Source organism: Xyrauchen texanus, chromosome 2, assembly GCF_025860055.1.
Source record: "Xyrauchen texanus isolate HMW12.3.18 chromosome 2, RBS_HiC_50CHRs, whole genome shotgun sequence".
NCBI classification, from domain to species: Eukaryota; Metazoa; Chordata; class Actinopteri; order Cypriniformes; family Catostomidae; genus Xyrauchen; species Xyrauchen texanus.
In genome coordinates, this window is record NC_068277.1 from 54,889,996 (window position 1) to 54,916,941 (window position 26,946).

At 37.4% G+C, this 26,946-nt stretch overlaps 2 protein-coding genes across 6 annotated transcripts; both read left to right on the forward strand.

The window, feature by feature from the left end:
* Window positions 1-19,887, forward strand: LOC127653107 (uncharacterized). Of its 5 annotated transcripts, XM_052139669.1 has the most exons (10): window positions 1-149; window positions 1,536-1,574; window positions 3,238-3,282; window positions 6,398-6,448; window positions 12,864-12,944; window positions 14,211-14,249; window positions 14,533-14,631; window positions 14,726-14,750; window positions 15,131-15,213; window positions 18,648-19,887. In XM_052139669.1, the coding sequence occupies exons 1-10, from the start codon at window positions 95-97 to the stop codon at window positions 18,653-18,655; spliced, it is 525 nt and encodes a 174-aa protein (XP_051995629.1). In that variant the 5' UTR covers window positions 1-94; the 3' UTR covers window positions 18,656-19,887. The 5 variants fall into 5 exon arrangements, with proteins under 5 accessions (XP_051995629.1, XP_051995598.1, XP_051995605.1 ...); XM_052139638.1 differs by lacking the exon at window positions 18,648-19,887 and having other exon boundaries at window positions 15,131-15,323; XM_052139645.1 differs by lacking the exons at window positions 3,238-3,282; window positions 18,648-19,887 and having other exon boundaries at window positions 15,131-15,323.
* Window positions 19,888-22,436: 2,549 nt separating this feature from the next.
* LOC127659541 (DNA damage-inducible transcript 4-like protein) lies at window positions 22,437-26,217 on the forward strand. The gene is made up of 3 exons (XM_052149405.1): window positions 22,437-22,543; window positions 22,828-22,951; window positions 23,617-26,217. Exons 2-3 carry the CDS (start codon window positions 22,864-22,866, stop codon window positions 24,111-24,113), a joined length of 585 nt encoding a protein of 194 aa, XP_052005365.1. The 5' UTR covers window positions 22,437-22,543; window positions 22,828-22,863; the 3' UTR covers window positions 24,114-26,217.
* The last annotated feature ends 729 nt before the right edge of the window (window positions 26,218-26,946 follow it).

The window sequence follows — 26,946 nt, forward strand, 5'->3', positions numbered from 1 at the left end:
CAAGCACATCTCTTTCTCACCACTTTGTTGCTCTGCTCTGAAGCAACAGGCTTTCCTGATTGATTTTTTTTTGCCATAATAGAAGAACTGTGCCATGGACAAAAGGATTGCAGTTTTCATCTTTTCCTGTATCCTCCTTCTAAAAACAGGTGAAATATGCATTTCCTTAATAGCATGCCATGAGTTTAGTGGTTGTATTGAGATGACAAGGAGGGCTTTAATTTGATAATGTGCATGATGTCTCAGAATGATGGTCAAAATTGTGAAAGATTTGATATATTATATAACACAGATTTTTATATTATATATTGTGCTAAATCCTGAGTGGGAGTTTTACATGAATGGCGTTTCACATTAACATTAGCCACTGTTTAATATATATTAGCTTACATTTGAGATTTATGTTGATTTTATTTAAGATTATATTGTGATATATTTACTTTGTTAGTTTGTATTTTGGTTCGATCTTAATGAAACCTTCTCAGTTAATTAACCTTTAAATAATCTTTATCTTATTTCTCAGGCCTAAATCAGTCTTACTTTTGTAGAAACATGAACAGAACTGTGATTAGAGCATTAGAGTATTTCACATGCTGCTGTCATTCTTTATTATTATCAAAGATATTTGTGGAGAACATGTAACAGGTTTCTTTTTCTTCTTTTTTATGTTTAAGAAAGGAAACTGATTTCTGAAAGTTTAGGCTATGTATGAATATGGCAGTATCACACAGTAAGAATATAGACAGTTTTACTCATTTTGTCAGAGTCAAGCTTTGTATCTAGGATACAACATTAAATGCCCTCATTACTCTATATTTGTGGTTGACAGTGAGATGATTGCATTTGAATCTCTATTCAATAGTCATGAAGTCTACTTGTCAGTACTGAAACACTGAAGGCAACACCCTGGAGGCGAATGCAAACAAATCTTTGTCCTTTTCAATTTTCTCCTTTTTCTGCAAGATTTATCCATTCTACCTGGCTTATTACATTCACAATTCTTTAAATATTACATGAGACTTTATTAGTACTCTCACTCTCCAGATTATTTAAAGAATGAGACTATATATTTATGCTGTGCTGTGTAGCAGCCAGTACTGTAGACACCAGCTGCCTTACTTTCACTAATAGTGTTAACTGCCAAGAGTCAAGTAAAGGGTCACAAGCACAGACAGACAGAGGTCAGAGTCTGTTTTGTGGTGCACAGGAAATGTCAGCATAGCTGAAAGGTCCCACAAGTCGCCGGAGAGCCAAAGCCTGAAACAGGATGCAGTGGGATGAAACAACATGTCTGTTGATATGTAGAGATTAGATAATTTAGTAACATCGAAGTGTACTGTAATACTGACCAATGGGTGTGATATAGAACATACATCTGCCATATTAAAAACAAGCAACAATAAAATGTCAATCATTTTGAGTGTTTGGGATTTCTGATCTTATACTGATTTGTCTTTGGAGGGCGGGGGTTTGTACTTAAGTTCAATAAGTGTTGCTAGTTACCATTAAACTTGGTTTATATCTGTTTTATGCAGCTGTGGGTACAAATTCTGCTAAACCTAGTTCTGCACCAGGTGAGTTTGTTCTACAGTCTGTCACAGATCAACAAAACTGTTTTCCTCCTATTATTGATTGTTTTATCAAAATGTTGTCTTAAATCCTCATTGGCTTCACTACTGGTTCATTTATTGACAATGTTCACTAGAACTAATTCAAGATGCAATCTATGCTAGTTAATCTCACAGGCCAACACCTAATGGTGTGAGAGACAAGAGGAGATGTCTATAATAAACTGTGCTTTTTCTTTTCTCTTTTTAGGTTAGTTAGTATGATATACTGTATATGTACCAAATATGAGCGGTTATTTTAAACATGGCATGTTTAAGAACTGATCTGGGAAAATATATTCTGGTGAGGGAATAGTAATAGTTATTTAATAACAATAATCTATTGAAATGTCATAACATAACCCCCCACAAATACACCATTTTACACTTGTGGTGAATTTCTCCTATTTCAGACATACAACTGATCAGCCACAACATTAAAACCACTGAGAGATGAAGTGAATAACATTTATAATCTCATTACAATGGCACCTGTCAAGGGTTGGGATATATTAAGCAGCAAGTGAAAAGTTAGTTCTTGAATTTCATGTGTTGGAAGCAGGAAAAATGGCAAGCATAAGGATCTGAGTGACTTTGACAAGGGCCAAATTGTGATGGCTAGACAACTGGGTCAGAACATTTCCAAAACGGCAGGGCTTGTGGGGTGTTTCCGGTATGCAGTGATTAGTATCTACCAAAAGTGGTCCAAGGAAGGACAACCGTGAACCAGCGCCAGGGTCATGGGCACCCAAGGCTCATTGATGCGCGTAGGGTGCGAAGGCTAGCCCGCGTGGTCCGATCCCACACACAATGCATTGTAGCTTGCTGCGTATTGGGCTGCATAGCCGCAGACCAGTCAGAGTACCCATGTTGACTCCTGTCCACTGCTGAAAGCACCTACAATGGGCACATGAGTGTCAGAACTGGCCCAAGGAGCAATGGAAGAAGGTGGCCTGGTCTGATGAACCATGTACTCTTCTAGATCATGTGGACGGCCGGGTTTGTGTGCGTCGTTTACCTGGGGAAGAGATGACAACAGGATGCACAATGGGAACAAGGCAGGGTTTCTACTCTCTGAATTTGAGTATTTCTGTAATGTTCTGCTGAAAACCTTGGGTTCTGGCATTCACGTGGATGTTACTTAGACACAAACTACCTACCTAAATGTTATTGCAGACCACGTTCATGGCAATGGTATTCCCTGATGGCAGTGGCTTTTTCAGCAAGATAATGTGCCCTGCCACACTGCAAAATTTGTTAAGGAATAGTTTGTAGAACATGACGTAGAGTTCCAGGTGTTGACTTGGCCTCCAAATCTCCCAGATCTCAATCTGATTAAGCATCTATGGGATGTGCTGGACCAACAATTCTGATCCATGGAGGCCTGACCTAGCAACTTACAGGACTTAAAGGATCTGATGGTAAAGACTTGGTTTCAGATACCACAAGACACCTTCAGGGGTGTCAAAAGCTACAGTATCTCAGATAACCATTCTGATTTAGCAACTTTGCCTCTGTTTAAATAAGCTTGCTACTGTTGAAGTAGGTTTGGTATTAAGTTTAGCATATGAATATGTTCAGTTAATGGTGCCATTGAACATAAGACTTGGTTTATATCTGTTTAATGCAGTTTCAGGTGCAACTACATTTGAATCTAGTTCTGCATCCCCTGAAGGTGAGTTGGTTTACAGTCTGTCAGAGATCACCAAAACTGTTTTCCTCCAATTATTTATTCTGTTTCAAAATGTTGACTTAAATCCAAATTGACTTTGCTACTGTTTCATGCATTCATGCAACCATAGCTAATTTAAGATGTAAATATATGCGAGTCAAGATAATAGGCAAACACCCAGTGGTGAAAGAGGTGGTGATGTCAGGTTTGCAAATTTTTGAACCAGTTCTTTTCAGTGAACTGGTCAAACAGTTCACCAAATCGGACTGAATCGTTTGGAACAGTTCGCAGCACAGATCTACAAGGTCAGGCATCTACAAGGCATCTCGAGTCAGCACTCAATCATACCTTGTTCTCAGACGTGCCTGACACTCCGACTCGAAATTAGCAGATAAACCAGAGTAATATGATCATAGAACTAGCCAACTAATCTTTGCAATGAACCTATCTGAATTCGGCATGTAATGATGAGTGGTGGGCCGTGCATTTAAACTCTAGGCCTTCAGTGCGAATCATGCCATTAATAAAACACAGTTTCACAATGAATAAGACACCCTATGCCTTTGGGCATCATACATTATTTCGCAGCTTACTAGTATGAATCTACCAAGGAGGTCTATAATACCTGGAAAAATCGATCTAATAATATTTGAGTTTTAAATGTTGCTTAAATAAATAAAACACATTTTGTTTCATCAGGGTACACTGTTATGCTGCGTTCCATTCAAGTTGGATGTGGGATATTCCTACTTGATATCTCCAACCGTAAATGCATTCCATTCCCCGATATTCAGAAGAGGACGTTTAAGGAAACAAAACTGCAATGCTCCCTTTAGCTTAGCAGAGGTTTGACTCTCATTAGAGATGTTTCATAGCAACCCAACTGATAAACAATGCTGCAGCGTTAGCATTTGTGCTTTAGCTGTACGATTATCAAAACATGTCAAAAACAATTCTGCAGGCATATGTTAAACAAGCTTTAATATCATGTAATGTGGAAACAAAGTAATTTATGGATATTACTTAATAAAGTGAATGTTTAACACTTACTTTGTATATCTCCCTGAGTGTCAATATGTTTGTGTGACATCATGCCCTGCATCTCGGCGAAATCGGGTTGAGAATTTCTGCACGAGCATACAAGTTGTAATTTGGACTTTGGCTCGTTGGCCTTGGCAGGCGTGGCGCTGACTCTTTAAGAGGATTCTCAGAAGCGAACATCTCTTAAAGTAATTCCACGTACTCTTCCCACGTGTAGACACCGGTCTCCGGCAATTCCTTCCATTCATGAGCAAGGAGGCTGATCTGGTACAGGGACTTCAAGTGTGCATCAGCAAATCCTGTGCATCTGGCAATGGTGCTGAACAGACGAGAGTATTCAATTATAAGGAGGTTCGCACGGCTCAACCGGATGAAGACCGACCAACCAATCCATTTCGGAGGTCAGTTTTTCAGTGACGCGGCAGGCAAGGAATGAGGATCTACACACAGCTTTATTAAACTGAAAAGAAAAAAAAACAAGCTGACTCTGAATAAAAGGAAAAGCAAAACACAGGGAACCTAGCACAGAGCATAGACAAACCATGCAAAAACTGACAAACTAAGCGGGGGAAACAAGGGCTTAAATACACAAGGGAAAAGGAGAAACACCTGGGGAAACAATCAGGGAAACAATCAGGGGAATCAATCAAGGAATAAAACTACAAGGACTACAAAACTAGCACAGGAAACAGGAAACTAAACAAGAATTTCAACATAAAAGCGTAAAAACAAAAGACAACAGGGAATATGTGACAGAAGCAAGGAAAAAAACTCCTTTCAATGTTACTTAGTGGTGAAAAAAAAAGGAACCGAGAGGAACCCGATCTTATTATTGGCTTGAGCAAAAAACAATCAGCACACATAATTTGTTTTGCACTCTTCCCCCTCTTTCAATTTACATGTAAACTTTACTGCCTTTATTACAGGCTTATAACATGTGCACAAGTGTTGTTCTCAAAGCTGTTTACATTTTGAAGTCAAAAGCAGCTAATTATAAGTCTCATGTAATCGTGTGTTTCTTACTTTTGTTTTTGATAGTTATGAATCATAACGTCTTGCTGTGCATGTCACGCTCCGTGCCAGCTGGGAGAGGTGGCTATTAAACTGTTTAATGCTGTTTCTTGCTCACAAATTCACCGATTTGCATGGTGATGTCGCCATAAATAAAATGACATGTTATATGTACTGTACCACCAGGACATGACAATGTTGTTTTGGCAAATTTGACAAGCTGTACCGGATGAAAGACATTAAAAACAACATCTCTTATGAAGAGAAAATAAGGCGTTGACTTGAGATTCACACTTCTGCTCATCTTCAGATAACTTCATAAGACATAACAATGCTTCCAGATAGGAAACATAGTCAGCAACAGTGCTCTCTTGTTCTCACAGTGCATTCTGGGAATTTTAAGGAGCGAACATTCTAGTGCACTAAAACGATTTGGCGATGGATACAGCCCTAGAAAAGGCAGACTCCCTGATCAGTGCCCTGACTACTGAACTAGGGAGCTGATTGACATACAACTAGTTTTATAAAAAACATTTTTAAAACATGTAAAAACCTTTCAGTTTAGAGATCATGCATGCAGAATATATTTTAAGTTGTTAAGAGCTGGATCATGGTTTTTGTAAAAAGGGTGAGCTGATTAAGACTAGTTTATTAACTTTATATGATTTACACACGTAGAACATCCGCGTTTGTACATCAGTGTCTGTATTAGGTGCTTTAGGAGCAAAACTTTAATGTAGGAAACTTATCCAAGATGTAATCAATAGTTGTCATTGTATTTGACGTGCAGAATCACAGAATGAAACACTGATCACAATAAACACCTTTATTATAACTTAACTGAATAAAATGTAATAATCTGCAATATGCGCTTATATGTCTTTATTTGAATGTGTTTGACCATGTATACCTCTACACCATGATGTTAGAATTACGGGACGTCACTTCAATACGTGATGACATAAAAGATCTGCATCGTTTTTTGTGAACCAGTTCATTGAAACAAAAAATTTTGCTAGTGAACATGAGACCTGGTTTATACTATATTTGTTTTATGTCGTTTCAGGTGCAAACAAAGGTTCAGATTTTGATAAACCTAGTTCGTCACCACCTACAGGTGAGTTTGTTTTACACTCTGATATTATTTATTCTGTTAACAAAAATGTTGGCTAAAATCATGACAAATTTTGCAACTAGATCATTGGTTTTCAGAAAGCTATTTTGAAAACAGTGTTTATTTTTGCAATACGTTTCATTGAGCTAGCAGAAATTACACATTTCATCTTTAAACTAAACAAAACAGGCATATTACATTCAGTGTGAGATAGTGCATGATAGTTGTGGAGCACATGTGTGGCTAAATTTTTTCCTCAGGGAGGCTGTTGAAAATAAAATAAATGAACCGCTCAACATGGACATTATCGAGAAAGTCGACAGCAACTCCTTGGGTAAACCCAGTTGTCATTGTGTAAATGATGCGTAAATAAGGATGTGCATAGACATGAGACAAGCGAACACTGCAATCATTCGTGGGAGGTTTCCGATTACCACAGTGGACAAACTGTTGCAAGGAATGAATGGATCAGCCGTTTTAATCAAACTAGACCTGAAATGGGGGTACCATCAGCTGGAATTGACCCCAGGGTCGAGAGACATCACAACCTTTGTCATTCACAATGACATATATAGGTTCAAAAGGCTGGTATTTGGAGCACGAAATAGCTACTGTTCTAGCTGGCATCGAAGGAGTAGAGAACATATCCGATGGCATCATCATCCATGCACCTGACAAAGAGTCCCATGATAAAAGAATGCATGCATTACTAAAGAGAATGGAAAACGGAGGCTTGACTCTGAAGTGCCAGTTTAACATGGACAAATTGATGTTTATGGGCATGCTGTTATCAGAAAAAGGCATAGGTCCAACGGCAGAAAGGGTGAGAGAAGTCGTGGAATAGTCATACTATCATTAATAAGAATATGAGCCAAAATACTAGAGAGGAGAGCGGCACCTTCCCTGGAGGGACGGAGTCAGTCTCTCTTTAGCAGGTCAGGTCTACCCCAAAAACTCTTCCAATTGTCTATAAATCCTATTTTATTCTTTAGACACCACTCAGACATCCAGCCATTTAGTGACACTAATCTACTATAAACCTCATCGCCACGACTAGCAGGGCATGACCTTCTGTATTCTGTGGAACCTAAAAGATGTTAGACAGAATGTTAGAGACTGACAGTCTCAGTAACTGTTCACTTTAAAAATATGGAGAGAAAAAAACACATTCACTGAAAGTAAATAGTGACTCTGTCTAAAATCTCCTTATTGTGTTGCATGGAAGAAAGAATGCCATATGGTTTGGAACAGCATGATGGTGAAAGATGACAGAATTTCCATTAATATTAATAATACTTCTGTAATACGTGTTGAATTTGTATTATGTAATGGAATATAGGGGAGTTAATGTCTATTACGTCATTGGGGAATGTCTATTACGTCATTGGCGAGTAACTCTCTACTTGAGTACACTTTTAATTGGATACTTTCTTACTCTTTCTCAAGTAATTATTTATGTTAGCATGTTTACCTCTACTTTAATTACTAGTACTTTTAATTGAGTACAGTTTTTGGCTACTCTAATCACCTATGTTCGTACCCAAGATTAGTGGATGGGAAAAGCAGGGACTAACCGCAGCCTCAACACTATGCTTTTGTCACCGAAATTGAATAATGACCGTTACTACAGGGTCATTTTGAATATCCCTGTGCACAAACCTTACCTTCATCTGCCGGCTCATATCCAAAGCCTCGGATTGAACCAAGCATTGGTGAATGGAGGTTTGATTACAACCTGAATCCACCAAGGCTTGGTATGTACCCCCCGTAATACTCACAGGTATCCGGTATGCTCCTTCTAGATCGGGGGCAGCTGTGATCTGGACCAATGTCTTCACCTACATCATGGGACATCGGTCCTGGAAATGCCAATGTTCCCCGCAGCTCCAGCAGACCAGCCAAGACTTCATGCCCACGGCAGTGGATTAACCAGCCTGTGGGGTTTGGGGTCAGAATTCCCCATTTCCGGGGAATTCCGGGAGAGAGAGAGAGAATAAGGGGGCTTGCCAGCCCCTGAATACACCGCCATATGGGCATCAACCAGCTGGATCCACTCCGAGGTCCCTTTCGGTAACCGGACAATGAACTGTTCCAGTACCACCAGATCGAGTATCTCCTAGGCATTGCGATCTTCAGCCAGCAGCCACCTTCGGCAGGTGTCATGGAGCTGTCAAGCAAATGCAAATGGGCAACCCGAGCATGCTGAGTGTCAGCTAGCAGAAGTGTTGCCATTGTTGCTCTGGGCTTCAGATCATCTTACACCAGGAAGTTGGATGCAGGTTGTTGGTGGGCCACGAGTTGGGCTTCTCCGGCAAACAGCGGCATGAGGTGCCACCCACTAATTGCTGGGCCAGTTCTGTGCTCTCATCGTCCACTCGAAGAGCTCAATGTCCCATCTTCATCAGCGTGACATGCGGTACGACCTTAGGTGGGTCCGGTGTCACAGCGGAAGACCCCTCCTGGTGTACCTGTCGGTTTTCCGCTTGAGCCTGGAAGAGTGCCTGGAACTGCTGTTCCTGTTCCAGATGCCGCTCAAGCAGAGACTGATGTTGGGCTTGGTTGGTGCTGGCGAGGGTCTTGAAATTTTCGGCCAGCTGCGAGGACTCAAATGCTGTTTTCTTCTTCCTAATTCCTGGGTTTCGGCACCACTGTGATCATTTACTTGTCAGTGGGAGCCAGATAAACAATCCACGTAATTTTCTTTATTTACACTACTTTTCAGTATAACACACATGGTTTGCTTTTCAGCAGGGCACACACACACACACACACACACACACACTTAGGTTGGTCTCTCTCTCTCTCCTCCGGTGATCTGGACTGCACTTTTAACCCCCCCTCTAGCTCTTACTGCACCACTCCACCAACACACAGCTGTTAGAGGTGATTTCAAACAGGTGTCAATCCTTACTGCTCTTCCTCTCCTGGCCTCTCTCTCCCCAGATGTCACTTGGACTCATCACCACAATGTTTTAATTAAATGTTATCATCAAAAACATTGTTTAATCAAATGAATACAGAAAGCTTTAATCAAATTAAATATACTAATTCATTTTCAACAAAAACTAGGTATTATTGCGATTTTTGGTAAAAAATAAATAAATTCAAATCCTGCACAATAGAGCTTCACAGTATAAATGAAAACATTATTGACAAATTTCTGATTACCTGCTACGGCTGAATCACAGTTGTGCTGATATTCAGTACACTTGTTTTTGTGGTATTGCTTACATGTAATAATAATTGTAATAATACTAATTCTTATAAATAATACTGATAATAATAAACCATTTCTTATTAAATAATTGTTATTAGTAGTACTATTGCTGTTACTTTGAATATTATATTTGTATCTACAATAGTAAAATTTTGCTGTCGTAATATCTTCAATTTCACACTTCCAGATAAACAGAGCTTTTATTTTGGCAGGACTTTTATTTTGAAGGCCATTGAGTACCTCAGGTGTGATAGTTTTAAATAAGGTCCACATTCTAAATTAACTGCTGAAATATTCGCAAGCTGAGAGCTCAAAGCAGCACCGGAGGAGTTCATGCGAATGTTCTCAGCAACTCATACACTTAAGCACACCGCATTATGTGCATCACATGCGATATGTTTGTGTATGTGTTTGTGTGAAGTATGACACTGAGCACAGCAGCACCTTTCAGTACTATCTGAAGCATGCATCGTGTGTAGACTGCATGTTATTTAATTAAATGTCATCCACTGTTTTATGATAACACTTGGACATTATAAGTATTTAATGAGGTTCATTGTCAAATTGTCATTGATTTTTTCTCATAAATTTCACATCTCTATATTTCATTAGTATACCGTGCAACCCTATTCACTACCTGGTTTGGCTAGTGTCACTGTTGTATTCTCTCTTTTACTTCCTATATGTCAGAATGAAAGGGAGACTCTGTTGATGCCTTTTAACAACCCTACTGGCTAGTAGGCATTGCTTGTGTGTACGAATCAGTAGCACAGCATGATGGTATACGATTCCCATATCATCAGCTACTGACGCAGCATCGAAGTGACCAACTTGAAAGTAACCATGGTTTCCTGAAAAGAGGGAACGACATGCTGCGTATGCTCGCTACTGATTTCTATCAGAAAGACTTGCAGACTTGAGTGAAATTTAAGATGACATTATTCGCAAAAGGAATGTTTGGGAGTCTAAAATTTAAAACTCCTTGTTGATGAGAGAGGTAAACAGAGAATGGCCAGACTGGTTAGAACTGATAAAGTCTATGGTGTAGAGAATAATTGGTCATGCGACATTTAGGAGGGAACCTTAAATTGCCCTCATTCTCACACCATTATATGTAAGATATTTGGTATGCTACATTTAGAAGGGAATTTAGAGTCTTGTAATATGTGAGCTATGAACTAAATTAAACTGTCCTTATTGTACCTTATTAGGTAATGAAATGTATAATGGAATTAGTCGCATTCGACAACCATTATAAATTAGATTATTACTAGATTATTTGTCTTAATAGATTCTCCACCATTAAAATTGTAATACAGCGTTTCGCTGTATCCGCTCACAATTTCTACTGTGAGGAATTAGCTTTAATAAGTGAATTATGATTAATTTACTTATTGGAGTGATATTATTCTCATGGCTTATTAAAAATAATATCACACATATTTAGGTACAGCTTTGAAGCTAAATCTTTTAGAAACAGGGATGAGATTGTTTAGCAAAATATACCACAGTCACATCGTCTTTGAACATAGACAAACATAAATCTAATCTAACACATATACATAAGACAGGTTGGTGAAAAGAGTGACAGAATGTGAAATAAGATGATCAGTACAGTGAAAATTAACTTTATGGAGTCAATACCTTAAGAACCATTTATCCTTCTTTGAGTCTACATCGATTTGCTATCGGCTTACCCAAATTATTTAATACACCAGCACTTTGAGCACAATATTGGAGATGTACTTGCATGTCTTTGTGGTGTTTCCTTGTGTTCTTTGTGTTGCTTGGTTCTTAGCGCATGGTCCAAAATTCGTTCTGTCGATGTTTTTGATCTCTATATGATAACATTTATTGTCTGTATGAATGATGAGGTTAGCTGTGAAGCGAGGCCTTCTCATTCCTTCTCAGGACGTTGAGTCCCGAGCTTCCTTGGGCCTCACGTGGCATGGACCTGGCAGTCAGCGGAGCAGCACGTGCAGGCAGAAGAGAGAGCAAGAAGGAGCCAAGAGTAGACAGGATGAAGAGGCAAGAGAGCGTGTTCATCTTGTTTGGAAATCTTTTAACTGAAATTGGCCACATCCCCAAAGGTCTCCTGTGCCAATCAGAAGTGACTTTTCAGAGTCACATGGTCAACTGGGCTGTCTTTTCCGACAGACTATTTATGGTTCTTTGTTCCAGAGTCTTAAAAATGTCCTGCTCAAAAATAGTGCATATTTAATCATATCTTGAGAATGGTACAAGAGACATGATATTCGTTGTCATCAGCTTTCTCTGCATACGCCAGTGAGAAAATTTTCATGGGTTATACAACATGGATTTTATCAAGTTAAGCCTTATAGTTACCATTCTTAGTAGAATGAGATGAATCATACAAAACTAAAGATTATATTTATCAATTATAGTGATTGCACATCACTACACACATTTTGAAGAGGTCTATCAGTCTATAATCATTACTTTGTCTGGAACAAACATTAGCACAGTTCAAAGTGATTTTCAGCATTATCTAGCAAGTCTAGATTAAGATGAAATGTCTTAGAGTTGGTAAAATCTGATGGTCCTTGTAATCTTACACAGAACAGCCTGGTTTAACTGTGTGGGGTTTCCGGCTGAAGGCCTGTAATTTATGACGTTGAAACATTCCAAACTGAAAGGCTGGGTTTTTCCATAGATTCAAATCATGTTGCTGGAATTCTTCTGCATTTATAATCTTACAACGGTAACTCAGATAACTGCTCTGTACAATTATAGTGAGCAGAATATCACCTCAGAATGCTATTCTGAGATGCGGGTTGGCGATGTTTTGGTGGCACGAGAGGGACCCACACAATTTTAGGCAGGTGGTTTTAATGTTGTGGCTGATCGGTGTTTATCTTTTTAGGTTTTATTTTAATGTGAAGCAAAAATGTGCTATGAAGGTATCAGACATATGAAAATCTATAAAGTGTCGTTTTTAAGGAGTAACATTATAAAGTTTGCTGTATTGAATCCAAATTCAAACACTACTTATATTTATATAACTATATATATATTCTACTATATATAACTATAACCTATACTTATATAACAAATAACCTTCATTGAGAAATATTAACTGGAGTAAAAAGAGTATGAAAAATTGCCCCGGTTTCCATTTTTGTTCTTGACATGCTCATTCCAAATGTGCTTTTGTTGATTGTTTTCTTTTTCAATTTCTAGACAAAATGTCCACAAGCACGGTAATAAGTCCAGCCTCATCCAGTCCAAAGCCACTTACAACTGTAAGCAGTCGGACTAACAGTAAGTAAGAAAGAACGAAGGAAAATCTTTTAAATAAAATTAAATGTGAAGAAAAAAATTATTCGACTTAAATCAGATATATGAAAATCTTTGAATGGTTAAAAACTTTGAGGTGTGACATTATTATGTTCACTGTATTAAAGCCTCAACAACAACTCCAAAGTCAATCCCTACTTCTTCCACCAAAAATACAAGTCTATTGACTAACATACCTACCAGCAATTTTGCTTTAACATCAAGACCAAACAAACTCACTGCAGCATCACCGCACGTTTTTTTTGGTGAGCATTTATTTGCAAAATTTAATTTTTAAAGCATAAAAAATGCCATGATTGCAAAATCTACATTTGATTAATTAAATATTCCTCGATTAGATGTTATAGAAACACATGCATCTGCAATAAGAAGCAACTAAAGCCTTAATTAATCAATTATGAATGTACACAAGCCCTTAAAAATGTCTGAATGTCATTGCATTACACAATCTCAATGCATTTTAAATTAATTCCAAATATCCAGTGGCAGATGCACACATTTTAAGCAAAACATTTAACAAAAAGAAAACCATATCTGGACACTTTCTGGTTATCAAACATAATGGAACATGACCCTAGTTACAGTTATTTGATGAACTTCACCTGTGGTACTTCTGCTGGGGTGCCTGTGTGAACTTCAGGGATCTACTAAAAATGACTTTGGCACCAGTGGGTTAAAGTAATCACAGAAATGTTTGTTCTTGTAAAAGACCTTGGATTATTTGTTTTCAGGTGCTACTTGGTGACATTCATACATTTTTTAGTGTCACTTAAAGCAATGTTCTGGGTTTAATGCAAGTTAAGGTCAATTGACAGCATTTCTGGCATAATGTTGATTAATAAATAATAATAATTAATAAAAAAGATTATTTTGACCCAGCCCTAAAATGAAGCAAAATTGTGGTTACAGTAAGGCACTTCAAACAGAAGTGAATAGAGCCAGTCAACAAACAGTAGAATACACACACTTTCAAAAGTATAGCCATGAGACGTAAACATTGTACGTGTTAACAAAATGTTAGTGTGATAAATCGCTTGCTAAACTTATCTAGGTAAGATTATATCCAACATTACAAATTTGTTGTCATGATGACGGTAAACACTGTAATGCTGGTGAATCCCTTGCAAGCGCCTTTCTGTAACCACAACCAATGGTAAAGCAATAATAAAACTAATACTTTTGTACAAGTACGTTTTGTACTTTTTTATGTTTTGTCTGTTTCCCATTAAGTGCCCAGTGAAAACCACAAGGATTCCAAAGAGAGTTCAGGTATATTCATTTCTGTTATATTTTAAATACTCAAACCAGCCCATCTGGCACCAACAATCATGCCATGGTCAAAATTACTGTGATAAATGTTTTTCCCCATTCTGATAGTTGATGTGTGAACATTATCTGAAGCTCCTAACCTGTATCTGTAGGTTTACTGGTGTTCCTAATAAAGTGCTTGGTGGGTGTATACAGCCATTGTATGAATAGCTGGTCTTGTGCAAGCCATTATGCATGTTTATTATTCAATGAGATATAGTGATGATCATCTTTCTCTTCACAGAAAAAAGATACCTATGGATTTTGTTGCCTGCTCTTTGTATTCTACTGGCAGCACTGATATTTTTGAAATTCAAGTGCAAAAAAGTCCAGAATTGGACAGGTGAATGCATAAAATATGAATAAATCCAATGCTAAATATTCTTAATTTTTTGTCAGCTACTGCATAAATAGTCATATATTGTCCCTGTTTCCAGAAATGACTGACAATGGAACAGAGAAGTGAGTGCCTTACATTTTAAACTAGAACTAGATAAACTAAATAAACTTCACTTTCCATACGATTTGATCGGACTGTCAAGAGTGAAGAAATGTTTACACAAAATTGGATGAACAAGGACAACAATAATGTGACATCATTGTAGCAAACTACTATTTGAAATATTGACCAATTCATGCCTTTTCGTATATTACCTTAGGCAGTATATTATGCCCTATTCATTAAGCAGCATCCTATTCCATGTATTAGCCATTGTCTAAAAACATTGATCTCATGATTTTGTAAATTGTAATAAAAGTGATAAACTGTGAAAATAGTTTTAATATATTTCAATAATTTGATGGCTTACATTGTCTTATGGGGTTTCTCTTTCATGTTACAGCGCTTCTTTTCAGAGGACAGAGACTAACAAAGATGGTGTATTGCTGTTAGGAATTAATAAGACAGCAATTGGAGAAGATAATAGTAGGTCACTTACATCTTTATTCATGATACATTTACATTTATGCATTTGGCAGACGCTTTTATCCAAAGCGACTTACAGTGCACTTATTACAGGGACAATCCCTCCCTGAGCAACCTGGAGTTTAGTGTCTTACTCAAGGACACAATGGTGGTGGCTGTGGGGATCGAACCAGCAACCTTCTGATTAACAGTTATGTGCTTTAGCCCACTACGCCACCACCACACCATAATATGATGATAATCACTGTATGGATGTACACTCACTTCGCACTTTATTAGGAACACTATGGTCCTAATCAAGTGGCAGATGTGGTCTTCTGTAGCCCATCCGCCTCAAGGTTGGACATGTTATGCATTCTGAGATGCTATTCTGCTCACTACAATTGTACAGAGTGGTTATCTGAGTTACTGTAGCTTTTCTGTCAGCTCGAACCAGTCTGGCCATTCTCCATTGACCTTTCTCATCAACAAGACATTTGCATCCACAGAACTGCCGCTCACTGGATGTATTTTGTTTTTTGCATCATTCGGAGTAAACTCTAGAGACTGTTGTGCGTGAAAATCCCAGGAGATTAGCAATTACAGAAATACTGGCACCAACAATCACGTCACAGTCGAAATCACTGAGATCACAATTTTTCCCCATTCTGATGGTTGATGTGAAAATGTACTGAAGGTCCTGACCCATATCTGCATGATGTTATGCATTGCAATGCTGCCACATGATTGGATGGTTAGATAATTGAATGAAAAAGTAGTAGAACATGTGTTCCTAATATAGTGCTCAATGAATGTATATGACAAAAGAAACAACTCACCAAAACGGTAAAGCCTAAGCCCTCTTTAATCTTGCATACTTTGAAATTTTATTACATTTTCTGATTTATATGAAATAAAAATTAAGCGTAAACAAATTATTTGAAAAAAGATTGTAGCTAAAACAGAGAACAGAACTTCAAAGAAGAAAGTTTCATTTGGGTGCATTATCCTGAGACGGATCAAATCATATACATTTCAATACTGAATATTTATTATTATACTCTATAACTGTAACTGCACATTTCAAGTATGCTGTGAAATTAACATCAGATTGTGTTTGGAATACATGATACATGTTGTTTTTATTGTTAGTGTCTAAAGCAAACAATTCCAGTTAAAGATAAGATACACTGAGATTTGGTTGTTCAAAAATGTTCAGAAGTTATCTGTATTATGAAAACCCTCTTCCTGGGAGATGTCGATCTAATCCTATTTTTAATACAAAAATTGTTAAACTTTGTCCACACCCTTCCCTCCTCTGTGTTCCATTGCACTCTCCATTTCCAAACACTCAAGGGAAGCCGAAGGCTTTTAATATCTCATTGTTGATATTTGGGAGCACTGGAGCTGCAGCTTTGCAGTGCAATTGAAGGTGTTTCCTTCCATATATCACGGCAATATGCCTTTGCCTTTTTCCCAAACTTCCACCTGTAAAAGATCATCAGGAGATCAAAGATTGGCACTTCAACTCAAAACGCAATCAGTTTTACACAGGGACTCGTGATTGACCCCAGAGACCTCCAATGTCATTGTATAAACAAAGACTTTAACATGGTTCTTACTCTGCAAGCTCAGTTCTGGTACAGTGTGCCATTAAAAACATGTTATTTTTCATTTTCTTTTCACTTAATAGTTTAAAGCCATGTAGAGATTTATAAAGGAATGAAAGGGAAGATGAAGGAAATTCATTGTCAGTCCACTGTTCCCCTGAAAGTTAGTTTAAATCAGTGCTGTTATTTTGTGTCCAGAATGTCAGTGCAACATTGTGGCTATGTTCCTGTTTACTTACTGAGAATGACTGATATAAACCATTTTTAAGTCCTGTAAACAAGATAAAATGTAGCATTTTGTTTATGTACAGAGTAGTTCATGTATGGGTTTATTTGATTAAGACCATTTAAAGGAGTATTCCGGGTTCAATATAAGTTAAGCTCAATCAAAAGCGTTTGTGGCATAATATTGACTACCACAAAAATGTATTTCGACATGTCCCTCTTTTTCATTAACAATGAAACACCCTGTCTCTGACCCTCTAACACACATCCAACACATTTCCTCTGAATGTATTAAACTGTTCACTCAAGCACAACAGTGCCATTAACTATCAAACACTCATGACATATGAATATTTGTGAATTAAACTGACATTTTTCGTGGTCACGTCCAATAGTGTTTTAACTGCCCAATCCTTCAATAACAGTTCCTTTGCAAAGCTTGAATCATATTGTGAATGGTTCACAAGCAACCCACGCTGAGCCAAAAACGTATACAATCCACACTGAAATGTTCTGAATACAGAAACGTAATGCAATCCATGGTGATGTTGGGTGCTTAAACAGGCCAAAGCAGAGATGCCTCACATCTTCCGTGATTGTGGTATAACAGAATGGTATGTGTTTCTCCCAGTCAGTGGCAGCAGCAGAATGAGACAAGTTTTTAAAAGTTGCCTTTGTATCGCTCTTAAAACATGGTGCAAATTGCCAGGAACGCATTAAAACAATCTAAGACATACTTCTAGTGCATGTTTACAAAAGACTAACAATTAAAACTTGCACAGATGGATGCAAAAATGGTACAGGATGACAACAAGACTTGACATTGTGTCTTTTAAAAGTGGCTGGAGATGCATGATAACAGTCAAAGCAGTTAATCTATTACACGTTTATGTAGAAAAACATTTCAGTCCAGATGATGGTATGTCCATTTTGGCATAGATCCATCTCGATCTCTCTCCTCTTCACCTGTGTGACTGACTGAGTGCCAGTTGGAGGGGCTAAGGGTGCAATGACGAAAAATAGGTGTTGATGTCTTGCTGAAGAGGCAGTCATATGCAGATTTATTAGGTCGTTGTGACATCACAAGTTCCACAAATTCCAAACGAGTCGTTTTTTTCTGGCTTAGTTTAAATAAATGCCCTTTAAGGAGGAAGTTTTCAGTTCTGAAACTTGCAGTATGTTTTTTATGGTACAATGACCTCTTATGTCAAAAGATCAAGGACACACTTTATTCCTTGTGTCATGATCCCTTTAAATAGAGATTTTTGTCTGAAAAAAAGACATCAGACTAATTTTCTGTATTTGTTATTTATCTTTATTTAGAATGTTTTAAAAAATCTGTTAGGAAAAACACCCTTTACCCTCATATTGTTTGTCACTTTTGAAAGCATGCTTGAAAGCCTCTCAAACATTTCCTCAAAAAGTGCCTGAAGGCTCCTTTTTAATGAGCTAAATCTTCCCTCTAGTGGGTAGATTATCTATTACAACAATTTTTGCACCTAGTTCCTGCTACAAACAATATTTTAAAATAAATGTAATTTAGCAGTGTTCTATTGACTGCTAAAATGTTGTTAATATGTCTATTTTTATTGTCTTTATCACAACTTAATATGGCTGCAGCAAGATAAGTGGAAGAAAATACAACGGGAGAATCTGAAAAGGCTTTACATCCACACACTGTTACTGCTCTGAAAAATGAAGAACCAATAAAGACAGAGAAAGTCAAGGGTGATGACTTGATCAAGGCATTCCTACATCTGTTGGAAATAATTTATGTGTTTTAAGACCAAAGAGTATGTGTTTCAATACAAGTTTAAAATGTCAAGTTTTGGAATAGACTACATTTTTTATAAATAAGATTTAAAACAATAATTCTCCAACATTGTTTACACTAACTCTGATTTTCAATGGAAAACATATTTAGCAAAAATGTTGTTATTGTAACCATGAAACCCAGTTGGAAATTAAAGAGAGAAATTGCTGAATTGTTCCCTAAGCATTTTCTGTAGTTTGAAGGAAATTAATGTATTTTTGCTGACTTTTTTTGCAATATTTTTTACATATCACTTTTTTAGTTTGTTATGGTTCCTCATATATTGTCATGACAATAGCTTTCTTGAAAGCTTATGTAATTTCTTCGCCACAAACTATAAACTTTGTTTTCAAAAAGGCTTTCTAAATACACCCACTGTCTGCTGTTGAACAAACAGAGATAATCCCGCCCCAAACTCACGCCATTGGTTGAGTAATGTTGTAGGGGCGGGTCTAATCGTTAAAAAAAACACAGCAATTTTCCTCATGCCACAGAAAGACAGTGCTTACAGTTCTTGACAAAATTAACCTAGGAATTTCTAACAGTTGTATCTGCATATTAAACTGCGACAGGAGAAATTACTTTAACACAGAAAAATGGACACTTCAGCTTTAAATTCCCCTTTTAATGTATTTAGAACTACCAGATTGTCTCATAGTTTGCAAATTGTTCATTTTATTTTTTTAAAACTGTGCATTACCTAGGAATATTATTTTGTACTGTCACTTTTTTCTGTTTGTCACCAATTCTTTAGCCTGTAGTATATATTGTGTACTCTTTGATGTTAAATACCTGCAGTACACTGGATATTTTTTGAATTTGATAGGCTGAATAATTAAGAGAATTATATTGTTGTGTTGTTATTTTTGTACATGCACATGTTGGTATGAATTGATAACTATAATTAAGATCTTGGAAAGATGTTTTTTGTGTGTTCAAATGGTTTTTCCACTACTTTCACTGAGTTCTCAATGCACTGTGACTACACTATTATTTAGGAGTCATTAAAATTATTCAGAGAAAAATAGACCATTTTCATTAGTTATTTGTGGTTAAAGATACATCAGCTTCTGAAACCACTCATGTTGTAGTGGACATTTTTACCCCATGGAGCTAATATGAATATACCTTGGGCATGCACAGATTTCTGAGTGTTATTATTAACAAAAATAGACTTTTTTTGGATAGGATTCCTTTGCCAATCTTATTGGAGGCCAGATAATGTCTAAAATATTTAAGTTTAATAAAAAGTTTATTAAGCTTCTATTACATATTCTAAAGTTGAGCTGACCTATCATTTTGATATTTATAAAGAGAAACATATTGATATTTCTCTTTCAATCTATCCCATCCTATATATGTTGAGAAAATAGTTAGATTGCAATAAAAGTGTTCAAAGATTCAGGTTCAGTTATACCGCACTTATGATTTGAGGTGCATAACTAATGTTAAAAAATAAATAAAACGTCTTTCAGGCACTATACTTCAGATTCACTGCTTGTACAAAGAGGTTTTGCGTGGGTGGCATACAGTCATGTCTGTTCAGTAGATGAAAAATAAACAAAACTGCTCCCTCCTCTTGGCAGGCACGGACGGTTTTGAGCTGAGGCACTTAAACCACAGCAGTGCAGCAGATCACAATACTGCACTCAGAATTCATCATTAGTTATGTAGCAGTGTTGAGTGGACCATAACACACACATACACAAATTATGTAAGTGTTTTTGAGCCTTGCATTTGAGAATCTATAAAAAGCTATTATAAATGCTAAAACATAAAAATACCATCTTATTTACATGTAAAACATAATATGCTTTGGAGTCCTCTGTGAACATAAGGTGGAGGTCAGGCTCAGTAATTGCTCTCGCTGCTTCACTGCTCATGATGTAAGTTCAAAGGCATATGAAAGATTTGAAAATAGGGGAAATTTAAATCAGTTATAATGGTTGCTATGCCACTGAGTAGGGGAGAGGGGGAAAGATGTGCCAGTGGATAAATTGGATCAATTAATTGATTGGCAAATAGATAGATCCCTAAACTCTCCAGACTTCCTTTTCTACACCTGCCATAATGGCCATTACGATTTATTAAATTAATTTTACATTGCCTGAAAAATGTCATAATACCTTGACAAAATCCTTATCATTTTTCACCCAGGAAATTTAAACAAAACTGTTTCCAGCTGTATTTACATATTATAACCTTCAACATCAAAGTGAAAATAAAAAAAGTGTACAAAATATTCTAAACACTTACAAGAAATTAATTAGTAAAAAGTGATCAGCCCCCAAAAAGTAACCATTACTTGCTCAGGTGCATCCAATCACCTTTCAGATCACATTCCTGGCTAATTGTTCCCCACTTGACATCAATTGTAGTGGTTTTGTTTACGTCAGAATAAAATCGCTGTTCCATGACGATTTTCATTATTAGTAGTGCTAGTGCATGGTAATGAATTCAAAAATTCACCATGGTTAGAAAGGTGCTTTCAGAAGGGCTCTGGGATAAATTGTGGAAAGGCATGTTACAAAAGAGTACAATAAAGTTTTCAATGTTTGTATCCCACTGTGTATCGTTCAGATAATTTTTTAGAGGTGGGAAGCATAAGGCACCACCAAAACCTAGCCTAGATCGGACTGTCCCTCCAAACTGGATGACCATGCCAGGAGGATATTGATCAGGGAAGCTACCAAGAGACCAAAGGCAACTTTGAAGGATGGCTGAGATTGATCGGTCTGTGCATTTGATCACAATCTCCCAAGTTTAACACAAAGCTTGTCTGTATGGCAGGGAGGCAAGAAATAAGCCTCTTCTGAAAAAGTGCCATACTAAATTTTGTTTGCACTTTGAAAAAAACAAAAAAAAAAAAAAACAGGAAACGCTTGGAGGATTCTGATACCATGTGACAAAATGTTTTAAGGTCAGGTGAAACAAACATTTAATTTGGACTAAACACCAGGTGCTGTATTTGGAGAAAACCGAACACCACCCATAAAAAATACATATATATATATTTTTAAATCAATATAAATACAATTGGGCCTCAAAGACAGTACAATGTATTCACTGCATACAGAGTCAAACAAAGAGGGCTGAAATTAAATACGGTTTCCATGTACCCCACCACCGGTCCACTCTGTTAATAGTGTTTCCAGCCCACACGGGTATATGATACACCCCTCTTATAATTTTTGCACCAGTCCCAAATAACCTCGTTTCTGGCATTTACACAATGCATTCATGTCATTAGTGCTGATAATGGACACTTACCACTATAGAAGACTTTATGTTCAGATTCAGCATGTTTGCGAATCCTGTAAGGATCATATGTGCATAAAAAACACTTCCCTGACCCAAATGCTTGACAAGAAAACAAAAAAGAAGGCGTTGGCAGTTAACAGGTAGAAACACGATAACGCCACACAGCAATTGGTCAAAGTCCTGGCTTCTATAGCCAATCAGAATCCTTGAAACAAACAGAAGCGTAAATTCTAGAATGTTTTACATGCGCTGATTGGTCGGTGATGAAGGATAAGCGCGTGGTGGGGGGGAAAGATTATAAATACTGGTTGAGCTCACAGCGTCGCATTTGTTGTTGGTGTGTTTGAATGTCTGTGTGAAGGGGAGTGTGTGCGTGGGACTAGGGGCTATTTAAATGTCGTTTCTGATTAATTTATTTTAAATATATAACTGTTTTACAAAGGTAAGTGTCTCACGTTATTTTTTGTATTTGCTGTCGTTATTGTCTGTATGAAAGACAACTGGAATATGTTATTCATTAATCATGGTGCTATGATACATTTTTGCATAATTATGCAGTTGAACTCTGATTAGCGCAATTCGTTTTGCTGTCAAATCTAGAACTGCATATGACCAGCATGTTTTTACAATACTTTTGTTTGAATAGAATTTTGGCGTTTTTAGAAATCTTAAGTGACGCATACGTTTATATTCAGCCTTTAAATTCGACTATTTATTGTCTTTCAGCACTTTATAAGACTGTAAACTTAAAGGATTTACACAATGGTTGCAACAGGCACGCTAAACTGGAATTCTGAGTGCCTCTCTGAATTTGCCAACGGAGGATATGACCGAGTTTGTATCGATTATGGTAAGATTATTTATTTTTTATTTTATTTTTTTTTTTTACTTCTTGCTTGCACAAGCTTCAATATCAATGTTTTGTGGAGAGTTAACCAGCTTTTCAAACAATGCCATTGGTGAGTGCTAGACTTGTTTACTGCGCTGCTGGTGCAGAGCTGCAGCAGTGATGTCAACACAGATGAAGTCATTGTTACCAAACTCATCTCCTTTGTGACTTTAGGGTAGAAAGGTGATGATGGATCTTATCGATTTCTCAGTGGCTCACTGTTATGTAAACTGAAATATAAAGATTGAAGAAATATGGACATCATAATTTCATAGTCGTGGAAAGTCACATACATTTCTATAGCGACTTACATTTATTTGATACATTTTTTTTTTTTCTTAGACACTGCTGTGAGTGCAATTTGTTAAATGATTTGTTAAAAGGTTCTCATTCAGTTAATGACTGGACATACTTAGTCATGGAGGGAGCATACAAATTGGTGAAAAGGTCCTTGATTGTTACTGTGTAGACTACATATTGGAAACTACATTTTAACAACAGGCTAATGCTTGGCATAATTGTCTTGCCACAATTGGTGACTTAAGATGTGAACAGTTGAATTTTTATAGTTGTCCCTTCCATTTGACTTTCATTTTTTAACCTGACATCTTTTGTTCTCTCTCCAGAAATTGACTTTTGGGAGAGGTGTTTGGCTGAGCCTTATCTCTGTGCAGAAGTGTGTGAAGAACAGACATGTCAGCAGCTCGCCCAGCTGCTCGAGGGCTGTCTGGCGAGGTCCAAAGCCAGCAAACTACAATGTGATCATGTGCTGGTGCCAGAGACTCTGACCCGGCGGGTAGCACAGGATGTGCTCCGTCTGGCTGCGGGGGAACCGTGTGGGTTGCGGGGCTGCGTGCTGGATGTCCGCCTCGAGCTGGCGGAGCAGCAGCGCCGCTGTGAGAGACTCGAGCGTCTCGCTTGTGATGCCAGTGTGGTGCCAACTTTTGAATTGACATTGGTCTTCAAACAGGATGGTGGTGGTTGGCCGAGCCTCCGTGACTTTTTACGCATGGGTACATGTTTCCCACCTGGCACCCATCGTGCACTTAAACTCCGCCCTGGGTTTCGGCTCATTAAGAAAAAGCTTTACTCTGCTACTGGTATGGTAGTTGAGGAGTGCTGAATCAGACTGGCTGTGGGAAGGTTGGAGTTTTTATTTTTAAGGGTACAATGATGCACTATAACCATTTATAATGAATCTAAGAGTCTGCCAGAGGCGCTGCACATGTTTTTGTAAAAAAAAAAATGTTTGTTTGTTTTACTATTGATATTAGAAGTGTTTAGATTTTTGGGAGACCATTGGGACAAAATGTTGAGTTGGATCATTTGATAATGGGGTATTTACTGTAGTTTGGGAAAGCATTAATGCAAGTGTTCAAACCTAGACTTTGTAACAGCCTGATCTGAAATGGTCCCTTTTCCCAAATTTTTACGTCACATTAGAATCAGTGTTCCCAATTATTTATATTTTGAACTTCCAGGTGGTAAGAACAGGAAAGCATTACTCTAAAATTGGCCATATTTGTGAATGTATTGTGCTTTCTTTGTGTCTGTGCTAATGAGCATGCTGCTTTAATGTATGGAATCTTTCAAACATTATCAAGATTTACAACATGTCACTGTTAAACTTGTTATTAATCATTGTGCACATGTTCTAGTGTTCATCCTTTCAACTTTGTCACTGAATACATTTTTGCCAGCAGTGCAGCATGTTACATTTCACACCCTGTGTGTTGGTGAAAATGGGAAAGGATGCCGTTTTCATGTGCAGCTCTCAAACTTCATGACAATCTGTGAAATTTAATTACTTTTAAGTGACACTAGTGGCACTCATTGGAGATTTTGCACTGCTTGGTCTGGACTTACAGGAGCATGTGTTCTATGTATTATCAGCTGCAGCAGTTCTTTTCTTTGCATACTCATGCAAATGAATGGAACCGGTGTCAGTATCTGGTAACCTTGAGACAGAGAAGTGCCTTGTTAATTAAAATGTTTGAGGTCAAACATTCATAGTTTAGTATTCCCTCGAAATGGCTAATAATTTAAGACAAAAGGAAATGCTGAGCTTTTATAAATTGTATTCATGGCCCCAATATCTTCTGATTGTAATTCATGGTTTAATTACAGCAAATTCAGAAATGAGAAACCAAAAACCAAACTGGCCTTGTAAGATCAATTGTTAAGATTGTTGTTTTTGTATTAATGTTCCTGATTCAATAGAAGTTAAGATCAAGTGACAGCATTTGTGGCATAATGTTGATTACCACACAAATTAGTTGTCTTCCCGCCTTTTTCTTTAAAAAAACTAAACCAATCTGGGTTTCAGTGAGGCACTTATAGTGAAAGTTAATGTGGCCAATTTTTGGAGGGTTTAAACTGAAATGTGAAGCTTATAATAAAAAACAATACATTCTTCTGTGAAAAATTGTGTATTATTTGAGCTGTAAAGCTGTTTAAATTGTCATTCTTACAGTCATTTTGGGTTTGTTGACATTACATCATCATGGTAAAAAAGTTACTATACCTTTACACAGAAAAGGTGTTTTTACACACCTATCCTTTGTCTTGTGGCTATACTTTTGAAATGGTGAGTATTTGTGTTTAAAAATTGGCCCCCATTCACTTTTATTGTAAGTCTCACAGATTTGTATTTTGTGTGTGTATATATATATATATATATATATATAGAAAAGGAGGGATGGGTCAAAATACATTTTTGTGAAAATCAATATTATGCCACAAATGCTGTTGATTGAGCTCAGCTTGATTGAACCTAGAAAATTCCTTTTAAATATTTAAACATATTAAAGTTTGTTTGAATGATCTGATATTTAAAGTAAACAAAGACATTGGCACACAGCAAAATACTTGAGAGAATTCCCAGGTTCAGTGATTTACTGGCTAATCATATGATTCAATTATATGAACTGTTGTGGCTAGAAAGGATTGACTCATTAAGAGTTTCAAAGAAATGTGTCAAAAGGTCAGATTTTATTCTCTGCAAGTGTAGAATTGTATAATTATGTACGCTCTGGCATTCAGTGTGAGTGTTATATATGAACAATGAGCAAATACTTTTCTTATTAAGTAGGAGACAAACTCTGTGCAGGATTGTATTAAACAGTCAAATGTTTGTGTGGTTACGAGGGCTGCATATTAATGCAATTCTGTTGTTTGCTGTCTAATTGTAATTTCCTTGAATGATCTATTAAAGGAGTCATGTCATGAGGAATCAAATTTTCCTTGATATAAGAGATCATTGTACTATAAAAACATACTGCAAATTTCAGAACTGAAAACAAAAGGTTACTTGCGTAACCCCGGTTCTCTGAAACATTGAGTGGAGAGATCCACCTATGGGAAGGGCATCCATACCTGCAGAAGCATCCAGTTGCACCAAGTCTGGCTAGACAGACAGAAGCACGTGACCTATGCTTGATAAGGACCCACCCCCTTGCCTAAGAGCATATAACGACCTGCACATCCTGCTGCTCCTCAGTAAGTATATTCGCTTCTCGTGCAGCAAGCGGGGCAAGCTTGGTGGATCTCTCCACTCGATGTTTCAGAGAACCGGTGTTACGTGAGTAAACCATTGTTCTATTTCATCATCTCGTGTTCGAGATCCACTTATGGGAGACATTGACAGCTCCCCAATTGCACAATACACTCACAGTGAGGTCCTGCAAGCCAGTTAAGGGAACGGTCGCCCCAAGGAGGCAGTGCTTGACACGTCCCATAATCACAAACATAGCAACCCTGAAGCACACAAGTGAGAACTGTGTACAGGTAGAGCATAAATAACATGTTAGTGGCACAAACATAAAAATCAGCCCAGCAGCATACAGTAAAGACAACACCCATGTTAATGCATGCATGGTGACATGAATGTGCACGGCCAACCGGCCCATAACCCCTTTTTCTTACTATATATATATATATATTAGGGTGTCAATCGA

Excerpts from the sequence above, each read along its gene's own strand:
- LOC127653107 (XM_052139638.1), top strand. The coding sequence starts at position 95 with ATGGACAAAAGGATTGCAGTTTTCATCTTTTCCTGTATCCTCCTTCTA. Across the intron at positions 12,945-14,210 it reads TGTAAGCAGTCGGACTAACA|TGCCCAGTGAAAACCACAAG; the intron begins GTAAGTAAGAAA and ends TTTCCCATTAAG. Across the intron at positions 14,250-14,532 it reads GGATTCCAAAGAGAGTTCAG|AAAAAAGATACCTATGGATT; the intron begins GTATATTCATTT and ends TTCTCTTCACAG.
- LOC127659541 (XM_052149405.1), top strand. The coding sequence starts at position 22,864 with ATGGTTGCAACAGGCACGCTAAACTGGAATTCTGAGTGCCTCTCTGAA. Across the intron at positions 22,952-23,616 it reads CCGAGTTTGTATCGATTATG|AAATTGACTTTTGGGAGAGG; the intron begins GTAAGATTATTT and ends TTCTCTCTCCAG.